Below are 20,823 nucleotides of genomic sequence, written 5' to 3' on the forward strand. Positions count from 1 at the left end.
CTTAGTGACACTCCTCCATAGTGACACCCCTCCATAGTGACTTCTGCTTCCCTAGTGATGCCCCTCCATAGTGACTTCTGCTTCCATAGTGATGTTCTCATATAACTGAGTAGCAAACTCCTCTCAGCATCTTTAAAAGCACCTTGTCCTGGGCTGGAGAGATGGCTCAGTGGTTAAGAATTCATGATGCTCTCCTCCTAGAACATGTCAGATAGCTCATACCTGCTTGTAGCTCCAGCTCCATGGAATCTGATGCCTTCTTTTTGCTTCTTTTGGGCACCCAAACACACATGTCATATACACCAAGAGACACAAACACTTTGGAAACAGCAAACAACAACAACAACAACAACAACAAACCTTTACTGATCCCAAACTAATCAGTCAAATGTTAGCCCAGGCAGCTTTATTTTCTAAAGATTCATTTGTCATTGTTTTCCTAAAGTGACGCGCTGAAGTAGCCAGAACAGAACCCCCTACTGTGTGCTTCAGCGCCCAAGGGCAGTGGGATCACTGCTTGTGGTCATTCTGTGCTTCTGATGAGGAGGAGAATGGATACTTTGTGGGAGATCTGAGGGTTAGGTCATTGTCATCAAAACTTAACCTGTTTACAAGCAGGCTGTGGCTGAGTCTAGTCTACTGGAACAGTGGAACACAACCATGGTATTTTTATTTTTCCTTTCTGTTTACCCCTAAAGGACACCAAAGACAGATAGATACAATTTTACTAAAGTCCAACTTGGTGAGATATTGAGGAATTTTAATCCTTACCTGGCCTTCATTGCGTTTTGTCTTGCTTCCCCAAAGTGGGAAAACTTGTGAGGAAGCAAGTGATTGGCTAAGCCTAGGCCAGGTCTCCATGTGATAACACCTAACCAGCAAGTAAAGGGAAAGGCACATTTCATTTGATTTCTAGATTGAGCGATGGAGCATCAGGCTCGCAGCCCAATTCATCTTTGCTTGGTCACCACTTTCTTGGGGCTGGGAAATGGCTCAGTGGGTAAATATGCTTGCTGGCAAGCCGGAGGTCCTGAGTTTATTCACTCAAACACACATTGAGGAAGGAGAGAACTGAGTCCTGCAATGTGCCCTCTGACCTTCATACACCCAACACTCACGCGTGTGCACACACACACACACAAAACATAGATAGATAGATAGATAGATAGATAGATAGATAGATAAATGCAATTTAAAAAATATCGCAGAGTCACATCATTCTAATCTCTTTGTTTGTTTGTTTGGCTGGTTGGTTTTTGTTTTTTCAAGACAGGGTTTCACTGTGTAGCCTTGGCTGTACTAGACTCTCTCTGGAGACCAGGCTGGCCTCGAACTCACAGCGATCTACTTGCCTCTGTCTCCCCAGTGCTGGGATTAAAGGCGTGCACCACCACGCCCAGCTATTCTCTCATGCACCCAAAACCCAGAGCAGGCCCAGTCTGGATAGCTGTGTTATAACCATTGATACTGTTGTGGTTTGAAGATCAAACCATGGGATGAGGTTTGGAAACTCTTCCTGGCCCAACCATCTAGACGCAGGTGGAAGCAGGACCTGGGCAGGAAGATCAACCTGAAAATTAGTCAAAGGACCCAGCCTAACTTCTGACTTGAGGGAAGAGGATATTGTTAAGAACAAGCAGAAGAAACTTACTCCAAGTACTGCCATTTTGATTTCAGACTCCATTGAATCATAAAGAGAAACTAAGTTTATAAAGTCCCAGGCCCTAGAGGAGCCAGGGACTTGCCAATAGCGGAACAGCTTCTTGTGTAAGGAAACGGTTGTCTGAGTCTAGCCATGTCAGGGACAACCTGTAAGGAGACAGTTGTCTGAGTCCAGACAGCTCAAGGACAACATCTCCAACTTGCTGACAGGGTCATCAAACAAGTTCATGTTCCTGTCCTGAGTGATGGGAACTCCATTGCTCAACTCTTTATGTCAAAATAGGATTGGACAATGCTATGGCTCCCCCCTCTCCCCCCTCACTTTATGGCTTCAGCCTTTAAAATATGCTGCACAATATCCCTTCAAGGTTGCAGTTTAGCTCAGAGTCTGCTCTGCAACCCCCTGACTGATCGGTAGCAGCTTGATTACAATACATTTTTGTCATCTGCATTGACCTGGTATCTGAGTTATGCTGGATTTAAGTGGACCCCACAACAGATACATGTCCTTAAAGAAATAGTTTTGTCGTTCATAGTGGCTTATACGGAGCTAGGCTAGGCTTTTTGTTGTTGTTGTTAACTTTTACTTTACTGACAGATTCATGTGTTTATATATTTTGATTTACTTGCCCCAGCATTCCCTCTCCCACATCTGCTGAGAGCTTCCTTCCAGCATGTTCTCAGCTCTTGAGACAGGAGCTCATCCACTCCAGGCTGCCCTAGAACTCAGAACTCTTTGTTTCCAAGGAGGATGATCCTTCTTCCTCTACCTGCTGGTAATGACGTGCTTGTGCCACCACATCCAATTTACCTAGTGCTGGGCATGGAACCCAGAGCTCCATTCTAACTGAGCTACATGCTACCTCCCCAGCCTGAGAAGGGGCACATTTAAAACAAAATGGTTTATTTATTTTTTATTTTATGTGAGTTGGTGTTTTGCCTGCATGTATGCTTGTGTGAGGGTGCCAGATCATTTGGTGCTAGATTACAGACAGTTGTAAGCAGTCATGTGGGTGCTGAGAATTAAACTCAAGTCCTCTGGAAGAACAGTTTTAACTACTCCAGCCCCAAAGGGGCGCGTTTTTAACCTGGGGTGGATGATACCTTTCAATACATGATGGAAATTACAATTGGGGACATAGAGTCATGTCTGACATGCTTCTTAGCCGAAACCTGAAGGCTCTGTCTCCAGGCGATTTGGAAGAACCGCAGGTAAAGGGTGGGGGTTGGAAGTCTGGGTCTGGGGGTAAGCACAGCCCGGTAACTGACTGCAGCTAGCCCCGGGAGGCGCGGACCCGGCCCGGGGTGCGGCTCCGGAGCAGGGGCGGGTCCAGTGCTCAGCTCCGGCCTTCCGTGGGGGCGGGGCCACGATCACGCTGTCACCCGGAAGAGGCCAAGGCGGGTAGGCAGCCGCTGAGCTAAGGGGAGATTCCACCCTGGAGGAGAGAGGGTCGGGTAGCCGGCAGCAGGCGGAGTGATGCTCCGCCCCACGGTGCTGGGCGCTGTGGTAGCCGCGCTGGTGGCTTCAATGCTCCTGCTGCGGCGTGGGAACGTGGGGTCCGGGGATGGCCCCAGGTAACCCTGGGTAGGGAATGGAGCTGGGTCCTGAAGCTCTGCCCGGGGCAGGTCCGGTTACCATGGAGAGAGAGGGAGACACTTGGGTGCATCTGCCTGGGCACCTGTGAGGTGCTTGGTTTGGCCATCATCAGTAGCCCTGCTGTGACTCAGCACTTTGCCAGGGCTAGGACTGTGTAGAGTGAGCCAGTGTAGAGATAACAACCCTTGTCCCTCCCCCCCAACCGCCCAGGTAAAGACTGTCCCCTTGTACTTTGAGACAGTACCAGTGGGTGTTGTTTCCCCAGCATGGCGGACAAAGAGGCTCTGCCGAAGCTTCGGGAAGACTTCAAGATGCAGAATAAATCTGTCTTTATTTTGGGCGCCAGCGGGGAAACCGGCAGAGTGCTTTTAAAAGAAATCCTGAGACAGAACCTGTTTTCCAAAGTAACTCTCATTGGCCGGAGGAAGCTCGCCTTCGAGGAGGAAGCTTATAAAAATGTGGTGGGTATTTGAGCTGGGGCTAAAAAAGGAATGTAGCCGTGATCGTTTTTTTGCCGAGGGGAAGGTGTCCATGAGCAAAGGCTAACCTTTGCCAAGTGGTGGTGGAGATGGACAAATGATCAAAATTGGGCATGCTTGATCTAGAAGGAGCCCTTCTGGCAAGCCCTGGTTGTCGGCCTGTTTTTAATCCTATAGCGTTCTGCAATGCTGGTCTGGTGTCTGGAACCTAGACTGCGTTGGAGAATGGCGGTCAGAGAAAAAGCGCTGTTCATAATTCCTAGAGTACACTACTTGCTCATTTTGCTCACGTGTGTACTTCACAATATCAGCGTGGGAAAGAGTGACAAGGACAGGTGGAGTTTCTCCCAAGTAGGAATCTGCCCCGCTTGACTCCCCAGGCTTGTGTCTCTAAATGCATATTGCCTTCCTTGTAAGTTACAGCAAGTGGTAATGGCCGACTTCCATCTGGTAATAAAGCCCAAGTATTTTAAGTCGGAACTTCGTGGACGTTCTGTTCTCCAGTAAACAAGAGTTACCTACCAACTGCAGCAAATTAAACAGCGTAGTATGCTGCTGGGACCACAGTGCAATCTCCCATGGGTCCCACAGAGGGATGGTTTGCCAGGTGCGCACACTTGCAAATATATGTCCTTGGTTCCCATGGCTTCCTGGTTGTTTTGTTTAAAAAATGCCAGGTGCTTCAGAACTTTTTGCTTTGTAAGTGAGCCTTGGTGGTGTTTAGAGTCTCTTAACCAGGCTTTATTTTATTTTATTTTATTTTATTTTTTTCTTTAGTGTAGTATATACTGTGCCAGGAAAATCCTCCTGAAGGAACTAAAGGTAGTGTCCCCCACACCCAAGATTTCATTTGGACTCCTGGGGAATGGAGTCTATTGCGAGTTTGCTGGCAATCCTAAACTCTTAGGTATAGACAGCTTAGGTTTGAGGACGGTGCTGCTCTAGCTAGTATAGGCTGGCCTTGAACTTAGTTCCAGAGCCTCTGTTTCTGACAGTGTTGGGATACAGGTAAGTGCCCCCTCTCCTAGCTTGCCTAGCATGTGCCAGTTTTAGCATAGATTGGAAATACCATATAGGAAAAGAAAACGGGGCCAGGATGCAGCACTGTCAGTTGGTAGATGAACAAGGACCCTAACTGGTAGAGGTGGGTGGGTCACAAGTTCAAGGTCAGCCTCAGTTACATAGGAAGTTTAAAGCCACCCTGTCCTTTAGAAAAAGACAGAGAAAAGAGAGAGAGAGAGAAAGGGGGAGAGAAGCAAGGGAGAGAGACAGACAGACAGACAGACACTGACTAAGGAAGGAGGTGGGGAGCTGTGCAACTTCAGAGGCTGACTCAGAGTGTTTGGAAAGAGTCCTAAGAAGATGCCTCTGTCTTAGGTTCCTTCTGGCCGATTCTAATGGATTGAAGGAAAAATTACGATCCAGACATTTCAGCTGAACAAAACTGAGGCATACATGTGATCAACAAGTAGCTACAGGTTTGGAGAGATGGCTCCAAAGTTAAGAGCACTGGCTGCTCTTCCAGAGGATCTGGTTAGATTTCCACCACCCACATAGTGGCTCACAGCCATCTGTTAATTCCAGCTCCAGGGGATCCAGTGACCTCTTCTGGCCACCTCTGACACTACATATATTTGGTGCACAGACATGGATGCAGGCAGAGTCCATACACGTAAAATAAATAAAAAAATAAATAAAAGCTTGGCCACAATTGTATTATCAATAAATATCAGGTTTGAACACAGATCTTTTTTGAGATTTCAATCACCATTCTGTTTCTACATCATACCGGAATGGTTTCCTTCCTGGTAAAGTATAGATTGATTTTTTTTTTCCTTTTCCCAAAAGTGAGATACACATGACCTTGATAGTTGAAATCCAATTCACCCTACTGCATCACATGTTCTGTGGACATACTTGTGCATCACTGATTTCCAGTTCTGATGTGATTGTTTTCATTGCTTGGTACCCAACCCAGGGCCTCCTCGGATGTACCTGGCAAACACTTGGCCACTGAGTTCTATACTCAACTTCAAATTAATTGGGTTTTTGTTTTTGTTTTTGGTTGGTTGGTTGGCTGGTTTTTTTGGTAGGAAAAGGGGGATTTGGCACATTTGTTGTTATGAGCTTAGACTAATAATCATTTTTGTCATTTATTCTTTTCATCTCAAGGAGTGTTTCATCTCTCTTTTAAGTGTATGTCCTTCCTTGTCTAGAATCAAGCAGTGGTGGATTTTGAAAAGCTGGACGAATACGCTTCTGCCTTTCAAGGCCATGATGTTGGATTCTGTTGCCTGGGCACCACCAGAGCAAAAGCTGGAGCGGTGAGTAGGAAATACACCCCTTTCTCTCCTTACTGGCCAGGACTATTGTGGACCTCCTCCTTCCTCTGTTTGAAAGATTTACTTCATTTTATGAGTATGTGTATAGGGGTGTATGTCCTCATGAGTCCAGAAGGGGGCGTCGGTGTTACAGGTGTTTGTGAGCTATTTGACATGGGTACTGGGCCTTCTGCAGAAGCACTTTGAGACCTAACTGCTGAGATGTCTCTGCAGCCTCGTGGGTTCCTTCCTTGCTTACTGTTTTTCTTGGTGGGCATTGCTACTGCAGTGCTTAAATGTAAAATGTGCTTACGATTCCATCTGCTGCCCCATCTGTATTATACACCAAGCATTGCAGATAGGGTCATGGTTTCTTCATAATAGCCTCTGAGTTAAGGCCCGAATACTGCATACGTCACACATATTTATACAATCGAGCCCACGGCAGAGACTATAATCATCACAACATCCCTTGGTTAAGGTTAGCAGCCAACAGCCTCTGGGCAAAAGTAGTTGGCTCACGCTGTGGGTGGTAAGCTTTGTATTTCTTCTCATAAGAAATGGCCTGAAGCCTTTTCTCTCATGCATTTGCTCCAACCTGCTTCCAAAGCCATCCTTTAAAGCTGGGATCTAGATCGTCGGAACCCAGAGGCACGATTCAGTCAGCTCCCCTGATGACTTAGCCATCGGCAGTGACTCAACCCAGGGATGACTCAGCCCTCACTGACGCAAAACTGCTTTAATGCGCATTTTATTTTCTTTTTAACGGTGTACTAAATTGAGTCAGCCCCTACCCAGAAGCCATAGTTTACTGCATAGTTAAAAGTCATGGTTTCTAATAGACATCCTGGACAAACGTTCATATATCTTCTTCAGTTAGCTCTTGAGTATGGTTTATTCCTCAGGCAGGATTTGCTTGCTGGAGTCCACATAGCTATTAAATATGTAGGACATTGATTCTGCCGCGATGATTGTATTAACTGCTTTTTCATCACGGTGACAAGTACCTGATGAAGCAACCGAAGGAAGTTGGGGTCTATTCTGCCTCACAGCTTGAGCCCTCGGTCCAGCTCGGTGGGGAAGGCATGGTGGCTGGAACATGAGGCAGCTTACGTTGTCAGTCAGGAAACAGAAAGATGATGCCAGGGCCCAGTTCACTTTGGGACCTCAGCCCATGGAATGGTGCCACCTGCATTTGGGTTGGGGCTTTTCAGCTCAATTAACTCAATCTAGAACCACCCTACAGACATGCCAGAGGTTTGCTCCCAGGTCAGGTCAAGCTGACAATATTAACCTCTACAGTGACTTACACTAGAGGTGGTTTTTTTGTTTTGTTTTGTTTTTTTGAGATTTTATTTTTATCTTTTAAAGTAAATGTGTGTGTGTGTGTGTGTGTGTGTGTGTGTGTGTGTGTGTGTGTGTGTTCACTTTACCAGTGCTCATGGAGGCCAGAGGTATGGATCTACCTGGAACTGGACTTAGAGGCGGTTGTGAGGCTCCCGGTGTGAGTGCTAGGAATTGAACTCAGGTCCTTTGAAAACACAGTACCTGCCCTTAACCCCCGAGCCAGCTCTTCAGCCCCACTGACAGTAGTTTTTATAAACCAGTAGATTGATGTGGTTCTGAACTGTGGGTTTCTACCAGCAGGGTAGTGGTTGTGTCTCTCCTGGCTTCTTGGTGACAGAGAAGGTAATCCTATAAATGTTTCCAGCTGGGGTGGGCATTAGTTCCTGTGCAGTTCTGCACTTCCCACCTGGAAGCTCAGGGCTACACCTGGATTACCGAGAAACTCGCTTTCCCAAGCATTGCGTTTCTTCCTCTAGAAGGGGTCATGTTACTGCTCAGCTAGTGCAGTCCTTCCTGTCCTAGGTCAGACATAAGAAGCGTGTCGTGTCCTCCAAAAGCACTGAAGAACTTCTGTGTCCGGGACACTGCAGCTTCCAGCTTCAGGCTCCAGCCTGGGTTTGACGATGACTCAGCAAACGTGAACTGCTGCATTAAGCATAGAGTGAGGCAGATAGCTTAAGCTGTTGAGGGGCAGTGCTAAATGTTGCATTGGAACTGCCGTGCCAGATCGCAAGAACCCCAAAGAAGACCACCAGGACCCAATACCGATGCAATACACATGAGGGCCTTTAATTTTTCAGTTCGAACCGGACTCTGATGGTGGTATCCAGAAAGAGCCTCGAACTCTGAGCTAAGGGTAAATTTATAGGTTCCTATGCCTCCCAGCGCTCCAAAGCAGGGGAGCTCCAGCCTGGCAAGCGCCTATTGGCTGAGTAACATAAGGAGGCCTAATATCTAAAGGTGACAGGCTACAGAAAAAGGCTCCAAGATTATCCATGGCTTAGCTTTCTTTGTTCTCTTTGTTCACTACCTTGTCCAGGGAGGTGTCTAGTTTCTTATTAACCCTATCTCCGATGGGCAGGAAGGAATGTGGCCATAAAACTGGGTATCTTATCAACTCTATCTCCAGTGGGTGGAAAGGCTGTTCCTCCCTGTAGCTGGCCAGATTATCTCCTGTAGGTCTATTTCTTAACCTTTGCCCCAGGTGACCCTGAAATCTAATTTTATTTCTTCTGGTATCCCAGAACTAGTTCTAATATATATATGTATTGGGTTTTAGTTTTTGTTTTTTTTTTAAACAAGAGTGGCTCCCACCTACTTTGGAGACCACTCAGTGTCTTTTGTTTGTCTTTAAAATCAGTTTGAAAAGATAAAGGTAATTAATGAATATAGAAGGGGTAAATAGTCTCAGAAATGAGTTAGTGTTAAAGGACCAAGCCAGGGGTGGTGGTGCACACCCAGCACTCAGGAGGCAGAGGCAGAGGCAGAGGCAGGTGGATCACTGTGAGTTCAAGGACAGCCTGGTCTACAAAGTGAGTCCAGGACAGCCAGGGATACACAGAGAAACCCTGTGTCTGAAAACCAAATAAATAAATAAATAAAGTAAGTAAGTAAGTAAGTAAGTAAGTAAGTAAGTAAAGGACCAAGAGATTATTGGCAAGAAGTAAGCTGTTGCTGCCTCTAGAAAGATCTGTGTACAGGGGTGAGGGGTCGGGGTGCACATGCATGCAGGCTCATGTGTTAAGGCGCATATGTGGAGGTCAAAGGACAACTTTTGGGAGTCTCCCACCTTGCCCATGCTTCAGGCTAGCCAGCCTCTAAGCTTCCGGGATATTCTCTCATCTGCCTCCCACCTTGCCTTAGTAATACACTGAGTACCACGCCATCTGGCCTTTTTTTCTGTAGGTTCTAGATGTGGGACTCAGCTCACCAGGTCTTTTAAGGGCTGGTGTGGTGGTAAATTCCTGTGTTCCCAGCACTTGGGGTGGAAGCAGAAGGACCGAGGAGTCCAGGGCTGCATAGAAATGTGAGACTAACCTGGCGTGTGTGAGACTCTGTCGCCAAAGCAGAGAACAGAGACCTTTAAAAAAAAAAAAAAAGCTAATTTGGATTCAGCGTGATATGGTGTCCGGAGGTTGCAGCAGCTTAGTTTAAGGGGTGACAACACGGGTGGCTAGGAGTCACGGTTCAGAGGAGCTTGTGACTCTCTGGGCTCATCCGTGCTGCGCTTCTGGGTTACTAGTCCTCTTTGGAGAGTGACAAGCCAAGTAGTTAATCAGATGGATACCGCAAAGCTGATGCCAGGCCTCATATCTTTCAGCAGCTGTCCGTTACAGGGCTACACCGTCTTTTTGTCTCAACAATCTGAGTTTCCAGTAGAGAAACTTGGAAAACGCTTGGGTGTCTGTTTCAGTGCTCAGATTCTCTCAGTAGCTAGCGAGTCCCCCTATGACCCTTTGTGGGATAGTCTAAGACACCCTGCCCCCTCCCACCCCCACCCCCCAATGAAGTGACATGGGCTAAGCAGTGGCATGTGTGGTCCCACAGCTTTGCCGATGACAAGTCCAAGATCAGGGTGTTAGTGGATCGGTTCCCTGATGGAAGGGCTCTCTTTTAAGCTCCCGCCCTGCCTTCTGATGGTTGCTTTTGCACATGACATTTCCCCTATGTGCATGTGTTGGTGTTCATATTGCCTTGTTTTATGTGGACAGGAGTTGTTGGCATCGCATGAGGGGCCAGCTTGCTCAGGACAGCCTCATCATAAGGAATTCCATTTGCAACGACTCTCTCTCCAAAAGGTTATGTGCAGAGGTTCTAGAGCAAGGACTTAGACTGTCGTTTAACCCATGGATTTCCCTGTGTTCGGATTACCATCAGAGCTCATGCTAGGCAGAAGCCATAGCTTCCTTCAGTTCTTTGGAAAGCAGTTTCTTTCAGCAGTGGCTGCTGAGATGCCAGCCTTCCTTCCACACCCACAGGCCACAGCTGTGTAGCGGGTGTAATGGCTTTCTGACTTGGCCCTAACCCAGACCTGCTGGGTGAGCCCCTCTGAGGTTAGAAGCTTGGAGTCTGTTCTGCAGGTTCCTTGGGAGGGCCCGATGTAGCTGATCTTGCTTCCCTGTGGGACTTGCTTTTGGGAGGCGTGGGGTTATATTCATCTTTTACACCTACTGGTTTCCCAAGCACTGTAGTTCTAATAACCTTGCTTTTCAGCAAGCCATGTGGTCAAGTGAAGGCCACTTCACTTGGAGAACAAATGTACCTTGGAAAGCAAAAATCAAGGATGCTGCTGGAAATAATGCAGTTCCCATGTGTGCAATAGGAGAAGGATTTGATATCGAGTTTGGGTAGTTTCACCCCTTTGTGTGTTTCCCGTTAGCAGGGGACTCTAGCAGTCCAGGTTTGTGGGTACTGTCAACTTCTTGATGCTGTTAAAGTGATTAATGCAGCCACTGCAACGTTTATTAGGTAGGCATCTGTAGACTCTCATGCCTTCTGATTCCAATAATATGCTCTGATAATCCAGCCTGGGTGTTGAGTACCACTTGCATCATTTTTTTTTTTTTTGGTATGGCCTGTGAGCATGTTTTTAAATGCCTGAAAAAGTTATGCCACAGGCAACACAGTAAGTTCAACTTTTAGTGTCTTATAGGTAAAGTTTGGTAGGAACACAGCCAAGTGTGCCGCATCTCATGTGACCCATGGCTGCTTTTGTGTGGTAATAGCAGATCTGTGTTGGTGTTAGCAGAGTCCCTCACAGCCAGCGTATTTGGTCCTGTTGCTCTACAGGATAAAATCTCCATCCCTGTTGCCAAGCATGGTGGTGCACACCTACAATCCTAGCATCCGGGAGGCAGAGGCAGGTGGATCACTGTGAGTTTGAGGCCAGCCTGGTCTATAAAGTGAGTCCAGGACAGCCAGGGCTACACAGAGAAACCCTATGCGGGGGGGCGGGGGGGGGCCGCGGCGGCGGGAAGATCCCCAGCCTTGTTCTGAGTTCCATTGTTTTACTTGATTGGGGTGTGTGTGAAATTGTGAAGTCCTTGATAGTGCCAAGGACCCAGATCACAAGTCCTGTGGGATAACAGGTAGCTCTGTATCCTTGAGTATGGAGGTTGGGTCTAATGACCACACCTCCTTGGCTAGCATGGAGTTCCCTCCCACCTTCAGAGTGGCTGAAAGGAGTGCAGTGATGGGCTCAGGAGTGCCCAGTCGCGGTTTGGCGTGTGTTTCTGTGCTTTTTGTCTAAGAAAGAGCTGTCTCTCATTTCTGTGTATTATCAGCTAGAGAGGCGCCATCCAGGACACACACACACTCGCGGCATTTCAGGCGATACAGCTCTCCGCCTGTCAGCATCTGTTTTTCACTCCGATTTAGGGTTGAACTGAAAAGAGGTGAAGGATAAAGAATCCTAAGCAGAATCACAGCTTATGATTTCTGTAGTGATAGGTCTTTCTCCTCAGGAATGGCCTAGAGACCGTTGGTTGTTCCAGAATGTTCTCTGGTGCTCTCAGTGTGTATCTGTCTGGCATTAGTTAGATTGCTATGGTAAAACACCATGGCCACGGCCATTTATAGAAGGGATTATTTGGGTTTACGGTTCCAGTGTCAGAGTCCATGATAGCAGAGCAGAGGCAGCAGACTGAACCACTTGCAGGAAGCAGAGAGCCCGCTGGGAATTGTGCAAGCTTTGAAACCGCAACGCCTGCTTCCTCCAACACAGCCACATCCCAAACAGTGCCACCAACTAGAGGGGGGTGGGACACTTCTCACTCAAACTATCACACTGACTGACATGAATTGTTCTCGGCCTGTGATCCTCACGCTCGGGAGGTAGAGGCAGGAAGATCAGGACTTAGACATCACCGTTGCCTATGTAGGTGAGTTTGAGACCAGCCTGAGCTACATGAGACCCTATCTCAAGGCGACAAGAATATGACAATAAAGATGGGTTATTCTAGAACCACAGTGTTGCAGTGTTGTTAATTAGTTTTCAGACATTGGTAAAAAATGATTAGAAGATGCACTTTTGTTTGTTTGTTTTATTTTTTTCTGAGACAGGGTTTCTCGGGAACCTCTGTTTCTAGCTGTCCTGGAACTCTCTCTGTAGAGCAGTCCGGCCTCCAACTTACAGAGGTTCACCTGCCTCTGCCTCCGCCGCAGTGCTGGGACTAAAGGCGTGCACCACCACGCCTGGCGAAGATGCATTTTTGTATGTTTGGATTTTAACTGAGTCTATACTCGTGCTGGGGCCCCTGAGCACATGTCTGCCGAGATGCAATCTTTTGCGTCGTTGATCCTGGGAAAGAAGCCTACAGGTGGAAACTTAGTTCTTTACTGTACAAAGTTGCTCCATCTTTGAGTGGGACCCACTGGCTGTGGGATTTGAAGACTCACTAGCACAACAAACTAACACTCTCAGCAGAGAGGCCTGGCTCCTGTGTGGTTAGACAGTGAGGTACAGTGTTTCAGAAACATTGTCTCTAGGATACAGAATGGCCTTTGAAGTTTGTTTTTCAACTGTTTTTTTTGTTTCAGTAGTAGCGAGCAAGAACTGGAATAAGATTAAAGCCAGGTCTTTCCATGTATAAAGAGATTCTTTCTTATGGTACCCCAACCCTCCTGGCATCTCCAGCCAGTCCCAGAGACCTCACCTCAGCTTGTTTTCTGAGTCCTTGGAAGCCATTGACCTTTTTGCTTCAGCGTCTCATTCAGCGGCTAAAAGGCCACGCCGTCAGAGTGAGGGAAGTAAAATTGAAAATTTAGTGCGCTTGGAAAAGTGCGTATTTATAATGAGCTTGAGGGCTCAGAGGATTTGTGAAGTCAGTTGGGATTAACAGCCATTGATTGCTAATCAAACAATATTTAGCTTTGTCCGGAGAAGAGCTCTGGAGAAAGGTGTGGGCACCTTGTCATCAGAGCCCATTGAGTGGGGATGATGGGCTGAGGGCGGTTGGGCGGGGGGGCCACGCGTTGGTGTGGGTGCTGGTCCTTCAAGGAGCTGTTGTCAGTTGCTAGCAGGGCTGTGAAAGGAGGGACGCTGCCAGAGCCTGATGGCTGGAGTGGTATTGATACGCCGCGTCACTGATTAGTCAGCTTGAAAGCGTGCCGTGGTATTTATGTCACTTTAATTTCCATCAAACAATTGGGGGCGACAGCACTCTATTAAGGAGAGGTTGATCCAGAGCTGAAGCCAAATAAATTAGGGTGTCAGTTTAATCAAATTATCCCTCTCCTGGCCCTGGATTAAGGGGGAGAGATAGCGTCGGTCTGGAGGCTTAGGATTGGCTGAGCTGCTCGTATTTTTAAAGAAACTGCTGGAAAGAAAAAGCAATGGAATGCAGAAAGCTGTAATAATCCAAGCATTGTGCTAACACAAGACAAAATTTAGGTTACTAGCCAGCTATGCGTTCTGAATAATACCCCAGTTATTAAAATTGCTTTTAATTAGAAAAAGTGGAGGAAATAAATATAAGAAAGATCCAGTGAGGAACTTTCTCTGCAGTTTTTGGGTTTTCACTGTCTACGCTCAGTATATCTAAAATCTCCACTTAGACAAATCAAGAAATTCAACATTTTCACACTCTTTCTTTCCCTATATAAAGGTTAAGATTTGGTTTGCTTCACTTTTTTTTCCCATTTATTTATTGTGTTTGGAGACATGGTCTTGCCATGTAGCCCCCCTGGCTGGTCTGGAACCTGCTATGAAAACCAAGCCAGCCCGGAACTTGCCCTGATCTTTTTGCCTCAGCTTCCCAAGTGCTGTGACTGCAGGCGAACCCCACCCCACTTGGCTCTCCATGCACTAATTTTAAACCGCAGAAAAAGGAGTTTGAGTTGGCATATAGCTCAAGCCGGCGAGTGGGGTGTTCAGGTCTCATTGTCAAGGTATAAAACACCAAAGATGGTAGATAATGACAGTTCTTTCGTAAAGAAATGAGTTCTGGGCTGCAGAGATGGCTCTGCGGTTAAGTGCTCCTGCAGAGGACCTGGGTTCAGTTCACTTTGGGGAGTGAAAACATGCACCCTTCGATGTGGCTCCAGGGTAACTCTCTCTCCCTTCCCCCCCATTACCCTGTAGATATGTTTTGTTTTTAATTCTTAACTGGGTTTACTTTTTTATTCAGATATTTTTGGGTGAAAATACATTCTGGATTCCCATCACAGACCCTTTGATGTGCTGAATTAAGAATGAATTCTCAACACTGTCCTTCCTTGACTGAACCTTGGGCCACAGGGAGAGGGCGGGTCTCCAACCTTGTTGGTTTTTGTAGCTCAGGCTGTCTTCAGACTCACAGCAGCCCTCCCCAAACATTTAGAAAGTGTGTGTGTGTGTGTGTGTATGTGTGTGTGTGTGTGTGTTAGTGAGCAAGCCAAGCACACTTATGGAGGCCACAATTTGTAGAGCTGGTTCTTTTCTTCCACCTTTACACGGGCTTGGGGATTGAACACAGGTTCAAGGTGGCAAGCACCTTTAACCACTGAGCCATCTTACCTGGGTGGGTCCCTTTCCAACATTTTTTGATCATGCCCTTCACCAGTCTTTAAACAATTGGAAACGCCTTGCCGTAGAGCACCCAGAGAATCTTGTGAAGGCTGCCCCTGAACTGGACATCAGATTTTCCCTTTTCCCAGTGCCTGGGTGTTCCTGTGTGCTGCTTTAGAGACTCCAGCATGGGAGAGAGAGGGGAGAGAGAGGGGGAGAGGAGGGGAGGAGGAAGGAGAGGGAGAGGGAGAGAGAGGGGCTGGAGTTTGGCTCCATGGCAGAGTGTTTGCTTGTCAATGATGAGCAGAGCAATCAGTCAGTCAATCAATCAATGGATAAGTAATAAATAAATAATGAGGAAAAAGGAGGAGCACATGTTACTGAGAACAAGGTTTCCGTCTGGACCTTGCTGTTCCCTCAGCTCTCTGTGGGCCTTGCTTGCTGTTTGGGTTTCACTGCCATCCTCCTGGTATAGTGAGTTTATCTCTGCTGCTGAAGCTGCTGTGTCCATCCAGAGGAAGAGGAGACGGATCACTCTTGGAGCCCTTCCCAGGCTCTGAGGCTGGCTTTTGAGGATGGCTTTGATGCTTTTATTTAGATTCTCCAGTTCTCCTAGGCCTCCCAGCCTGCCACCCTACCCTGGAGAATCGTCTTTAACATGGGCATGGAACATTAGGAAATAACTCATGTCCTTTTGCCCCCAGGAAGGATTCGTCCGTGTTGACCGAGATTATGTGCTGAAGTCTGCAGAGCTGGCGAAAGCGGGAGGGTGCAAACATTTCAACTTGCTGTCCTCCAAGGGCGCCGATAAGTCCAGCAGTTTCTTATACTTACAAGTAAAGGTTTGTGAATGTTCTGTCTTCCGTATACGGAGGGTAATTGACAGTACCAAGTAACCGGTATAATGTTTAAGGAAAACATTAAGCAAATTATATCGAGTATTTTTCAAAGCTGCAGGGACTGTTATGGGAGAAACATACTTAGAAGGCAGGCATGGTGTGAGGATCATCTCTGATGTGTCCGCCATGAACTACTCAGTACGAGGGTGGAGTAGAGGAAACCCCAGCCTTGGATGCCTTCCCTTCCACTTTCCTTGTGGCCAGCACAAGACATGGTTCTTTTGTTGTTGTTGGTGGTGGTTTTTTGTTTTTTGTTTTTTGTTTTTTGGTTTTTTTTGCTGATTTTAACTAGAAGTTTCCCTTCCCTGATGTTGTAAATAGGGCTGTTGCTACTGCAATAGGACAGACCTGGTTCTGTGCGTCTCTGGACAGGGCCCTCTGTCGTCAGTCAGTCCACAGTGCGTGGAGGTTAGCACGCCCCAGACTCCTCAGAGTGAGATGCCTTCGCAGAAACGCATTTGCCTTTTGCTTAAATGCCTCTGTCTGAAGGGGCTTTGGTCTGGTGACCCGAGTCAAAGGCCCATGTTTCAAAGCCCTCCCCTGGGCATAGAGTCGGAGCTTTATAAATGCCAGTCATCTGTTTTGTGCTGTCCTTGCAGACGTCACTCAGGGATCCTTATTCTATATATATATTTATTTTTCCAGGCACGACACTCTGAATTCTTGGCTCCATACTTCATTGCTTTCTATGTCTAGTCCCTTCACTGCCTTGGTCTCCATACTGACTGGGCCTTGAAGAAAATGTCACATTAGTTCCCTTAGCCTCTCTGATTACATGCCTGCTTTGAAAATTCATGGATTTATCATTTAAACCTCTTCTTTTTTTTTTTTTTTTTTTAGATCTGAGTAGGGGATTGCTAATGCTCAGATTGATACAGAGGGTCATCTTCGATCCACTGGGTGGAGGCTCATCTCCTGGCTGCTATATTTTTCTGATGCATTACAGCTGCCTGTACTGTCTATAGGTGACCATGGGTCCAGAGCTCATGGGAGGAAGTGAAAGGGGTTCACCTGATGCTTCATGTACCTGCTCTGGGTCTGTCTTGACATTATTAAATGAGGGGGGCCACACCCTTAGAGAACACTCGCTGTCCCTTCCCTGGAAGCCACCAGCTGTCCACAGCTCCTAAGTTAGTGGAGAGAGTTTGTGAACCCCACCCACCACCACGCTAGAATGTTGGCGGCCCTGCCGTGAGCTGCAGGCAACCACGGCTGCTGAGTTCATGAATGCAGCGGTCCTGTCCTGTCCTGAAGACAGGGCTCGGCTCTACCCTTAACCTCTGCCTCATACAGTCTTTCTTCCCCTGCAATGATCACTGGGCCTTGGGGATTTGGGGGGTGATGTCGATGTCCCATTTGTGGTTGGGCATCCAACTGACACATTGTCCAGTAGCAGATCACTCTCATGGTGGCAGGATTAAATGGCCTCTTCGTTCCTGTCTGTCCATTGGGACTAACTAGTGAGTCTTGAGAGCTGCAGAAGCAGTTTATCTTCAAGCCCAAGTGACTCCCTCTTCCGTCCTTATCTGAGTGCATTGGTCTTAGTCAGACACTGATTTTATTTCTATTTATTTATTTATTTATTTATTTATTTACTTATTTTTGAGATAGGGTTTCTCTGTGTAGCCTTGGCTGTTCTGGACTTGCTTTGTAGACCAGGCTGGCCTTGAACTCACAGAGATTCTCCTGCCTCTGCCTCCCAAGTGCTGGGAATTAAAGGTGTGCACCATGATGCCTGGCGTTTATTTCTCTTTTTAATTTTTCTGAATTTTAACAGGGAGAAGTGGAAGCCAAGGTTGAAGAATTGAAGTTTGACCGCTTGTCAGTGTTTCGGCCGGGGTGAGTTTTATGCTGTCAGGAGTAAGTAGAGAGGCGGGCAGCTTTAGGCATCTGAGAACAGGGTTGGCTAGTGGTGAATTGCTTCTCTGAAGGACCCACCCTTCAGCTTTGAAAAAAGCTTCAGAATCATCTAGAACTTCCTGGAAGTAGTTCCTATATGCGTGCTCCTTACATATTAAATTTTATTCACTTCTTGCTTTTTTGCCTTCATATTTTTATTTTATGTGTATCACTGTTTGTTTGCATGGGATGTCTATGCAACGCATGCACACAGAAGCCAGGAAAGTGCACCAGACCCCTGGGAACTGGAGTTGTCACAGACGGTTGTGAGTGATCGTGTGGGTGCTGAGAATTGAACCCAGCTCCTTTGCATGAGCACCCAGTGTTCTTAAGCACTGAGCCATCTCTCCAGCCCTTCTTTTGTCTCTTTAAAATCCCCTTTATGCACTAAATCTAACTTTACAACCACCACATGAGCCAACTGGAAGTTGGAGGCCTGAGACAAAAGTGTCACCACTTGGGGTGGAGTGTGCTGAGGTGTCCCTCCTTGTTGGCAGTGCCACCTTCTCGATGTGCCCTCACGTGGCCTTGCTTGTGCATATGCAGGAAGTTATCTGGTGTCCTTGCTTCTTGTGAGGTCAGCAGTCCTGTCCTTATAATTACTTTCAGAACCATCTCCAAATGCATTACCTCGGGGGTTAGGCCTTCAGCTAACAGGACTCACACTGAAGTATCCCGTCAGGTCCAAACGCATATGCCATCTCTTCCTCTACTTTTCTCTGCCTTCTAGAGTCCTACTGTGTGACAGGCAAGAGTCTCGTCCAGCAGAATGGCTGGCTAGGAAGTTCTTCAGTTCCCTGCCGCACTCTTGGGCCAGTGGGCACTCTGTGCCTGTGGTGACGGTGGTTAGAGCCATGCTGAACAACCTGGTGAGTCCCGGCAGCGGACAGATGGAACTTCTGGAAAACAAGGCCATCCTTCACCTGGGGGAAGACAGTGGTGTGCCCAAGCTGTGACTGTGATGGAGGACGTTCTCAAAAAACCACAGTGCCTGTCACCAAAGCAGTCATTTTAGGTTCTATAAGAAGTCCCTGTGTAGTCCTTTGCGGTGTCCCCTCTCCTCAGCCTTACAGCCCCAGCAGGGAATGGCAGGTCTCTGCACCAGCTGTTGAGAGCCCGGCTGTTCATATAAGTCGCTTAGGGAGCTTTGGGAGGACAGGGGTGCACCACAAACCTGGGCTTTGTGGGTTGAGGACAGGGCTCTGTGGTTTTCCATGTGCACTGGAGGTCCCAGGGCCCCTGGTTGTGAGACCACCTTTGAAGCACTCCAAGAAAGACACCTGTGCAGAGAGACCTAGCGCTCTTAAGCCAGGCGAGTCTCCAAGCTGCACAGCACTGTGGTTGTGCTGCGTGTAGCTGAGTGAACACTGTGCCTGGACTGCGTGTCAACGCGGAAACTATAGAACAAGCTCCTGTAATTTGCTGAGGAATAAAAGTAAACAGACAAATTCTGGTGCTGTTTCAGTTGCTGATAATCGTGACGGTATTAGTGGGAAGGTGCATCGAAGGCCCTTGAGGGACAGCGGGATGGCGTCATGGTCCCTAACACTGCAGGTGTCTGCATAGTTTTAGGCACTCTGATAATTCTCCAGCAATCCTATAAAGTCATACTGTTGCCCTCAAATCTTTATTTTTTTCATATACATTTCTATTCTTATCCTCATACTGCAGATGGAGAATCTAAGACATCCTATTGTTAAGTGCCTTGCACAAGGGTCTAGAGCTGAAAAGATAAGGCCAGGAAAAGGCAGAGTCAGGATTAACCTTTCTCAGCCTGATCCCATTACTTGTATTTATTTTTAGTTTGTGTGTATGCCGTGTGTGTGTGTGTGTGTGTGTGTGTGTGTGTGTGTGTGTGTGTGTATGCAGGCCAGAAGAGGACATCAGATCCCCTGGACCAGGAGTTATAGATCCACCCATGTGTGTGCTAGGAACTGAACTCAGGTCCTTCTGGAAGAGCAGCAAATGTTCTTAACCATTGTGCCATCTACCTGTTATTTTAAAAGAATATCTTAATTGTTCTATTTTACCAGTAAAGACTCAGGAGCCAGATGCTGGTGTAAAATCCTGCTAGCTCAGAGAGGCAGAGAAAGCACACAGCTGATCTTCCTACTCAGTTCGTGTCCCAGTGGAAAAGGCCTAAAAGGCTCACTAGCTCAGCTCCCAGCCCAGGAGGAAAAGGCCAAAGCCCAAATTGCCAAAGGCTAAGTTGCTGAAGAGCTAAAAAGCTAAAGCTCCTTCTACTTCCACACTCTGTCTTAAATACCCCTCAACTCAAAGTCCCTCCTACTCTTTAATCTGCCAGCTGGTTTCTTGTTCTGCTTCTTGACCTATGTTTAACTTTATTAAATCCTGTGTGCAGAAAGCTCTTGGATTAAAGGTGTGTGCTAGGGCTGGCTGAACCACACCTTAACCACCTGTTTACAATAAACAGAAAGTTCTTGGATTAAAGGTGTGTGCTAGGACTCAACCACGCCCCAATAAAAGACAGGTTTTTACATTTCACACTCTCAGGGATCAAAATGGGATCAAATATCCTACAACATATTCCTAGCCCCTGCAGCTAGTTCCTTTAACTACTTTGTAAAAGTCAGGCCTGGTGGGCTGGTGCATACCTTTAATATATATCAGCACTCGAGAGGCAGAGGCAGGCGGATTTCTGTGAGTTCCAGGTCAGCCTGATCCACAAAGAGAGTTCAGGACAGCCAGGGCTGTTAAACGGAGAAACCCTATGTTGGATTTAAAAAAAAAATTAGCTCATGTTTATATTTCTAGAGGTTTCTGGTTAAATTATTGCATTATGGATGCATAAAACTTAAATTCTTGGGTTTCTCCATTGGCCCAGGCTCCTTACAATGAACTTTAGATAGTGGCTAATCTAAATTTCATGACACCAAACAGTGAAAGACTTGGTGTGGTGTGCTTTTCTATTTGTTTTGTTTTGTGACAGGATCTTGGGTAGCCCAGGCTGGCCTCAAATTCAATAAGTAGTCCAGGATGACCTCCTGGTTCTTCTGCCTCTGCCATCCAAGTGTTGGAATTACAGATGTGCCCCATAATGCCTGGTTTCTATAGTGCTGGGATTGGACCCAGGGCTTCATACATGCTAGGTAAGCAGTTTACCAATGAGCTA

At 47.0% G+C, this 20,823-nt stretch overlaps 1 protein-coding gene across 3 annotated transcripts; it reads left to right on the forward strand.

Annotated features, from left to right (window-relative positions):
• Nucleotides 1-2,947: 2,947 nt before the first annotated feature.
• On the forward strand, nt 2,948-19,138 carry HTATIP2 (HIV-1 Tat interactive protein 2). Of its 3 annotated transcripts, none has more exons than XM_084801171.1 (6): nt 2,948-3,064; nt 3,525-3,720; nt 5,955-6,062; nt 15,597-15,734; nt 17,569-17,630; nt 18,421-19,138. In XM_084801171.1, exons 2-6 carry the CDS (start codon nt 3,526-3,528, stop codon nt 18,644-18,646), a joined length of 729 nt encoding a protein of 242 aa, XP_084657297.1. In that variant the 5' UTR covers nt 2,948-3,064; nt 3,525; the 3' UTR covers nt 18,647-19,138. The 3 variants fall into 3 exon arrangements, with proteins under 3 accessions (XP_084657297.1, XP_084657298.1, XP_084657296.1); XM_084801172.1 differs by having other exon boundaries at nt 3,047-3,064; nt 3,470-3,720; XM_084801170.1 differs by lacking the exon at nt 2,948-3,064 and adding an exon at nt 3,071-3,237.
• Nucleotides 19,139-20,823: the final 1,685 nt, after the last annotated feature.

The sequence above is a fragment of the Acomys minous genome (genome assembly GCF_964271855.1).
Source record: "Acomys minous genome assembly, chromosome: 2".
NCBI classification, from domain to species: Eukaryota; Metazoa; Chordata; class Mammalia; order Rodentia; family Muridae; genus Acomys; species Acomys minous.

Excerpts from the sequence above, each read along its gene's own strand:
- HTATIP2 (XM_084801170.1), top strand. The coding sequence starts at position 3,140 with ATGCTCCGCCCCACGGTGCTGGGCGCTGTGGTAGCCGCGCTGGTGGCT. Across the intron at positions 3,721-5,954 it reads AGGAAGCTTATAAAAATGTG|AATCAAGCAGTGGTGGATTT; the intron begins GTGGGTATTTGA and ends TTCCTTGTCTAG. Across the intron at positions 17,631-18,420 it reads TTGTCAGTGTTTCGGCCGGG|AGTCCTACTGTGTGACAGGC; the intron begins GTGAGTTTTATG and ends TCTGCCTTCTAG.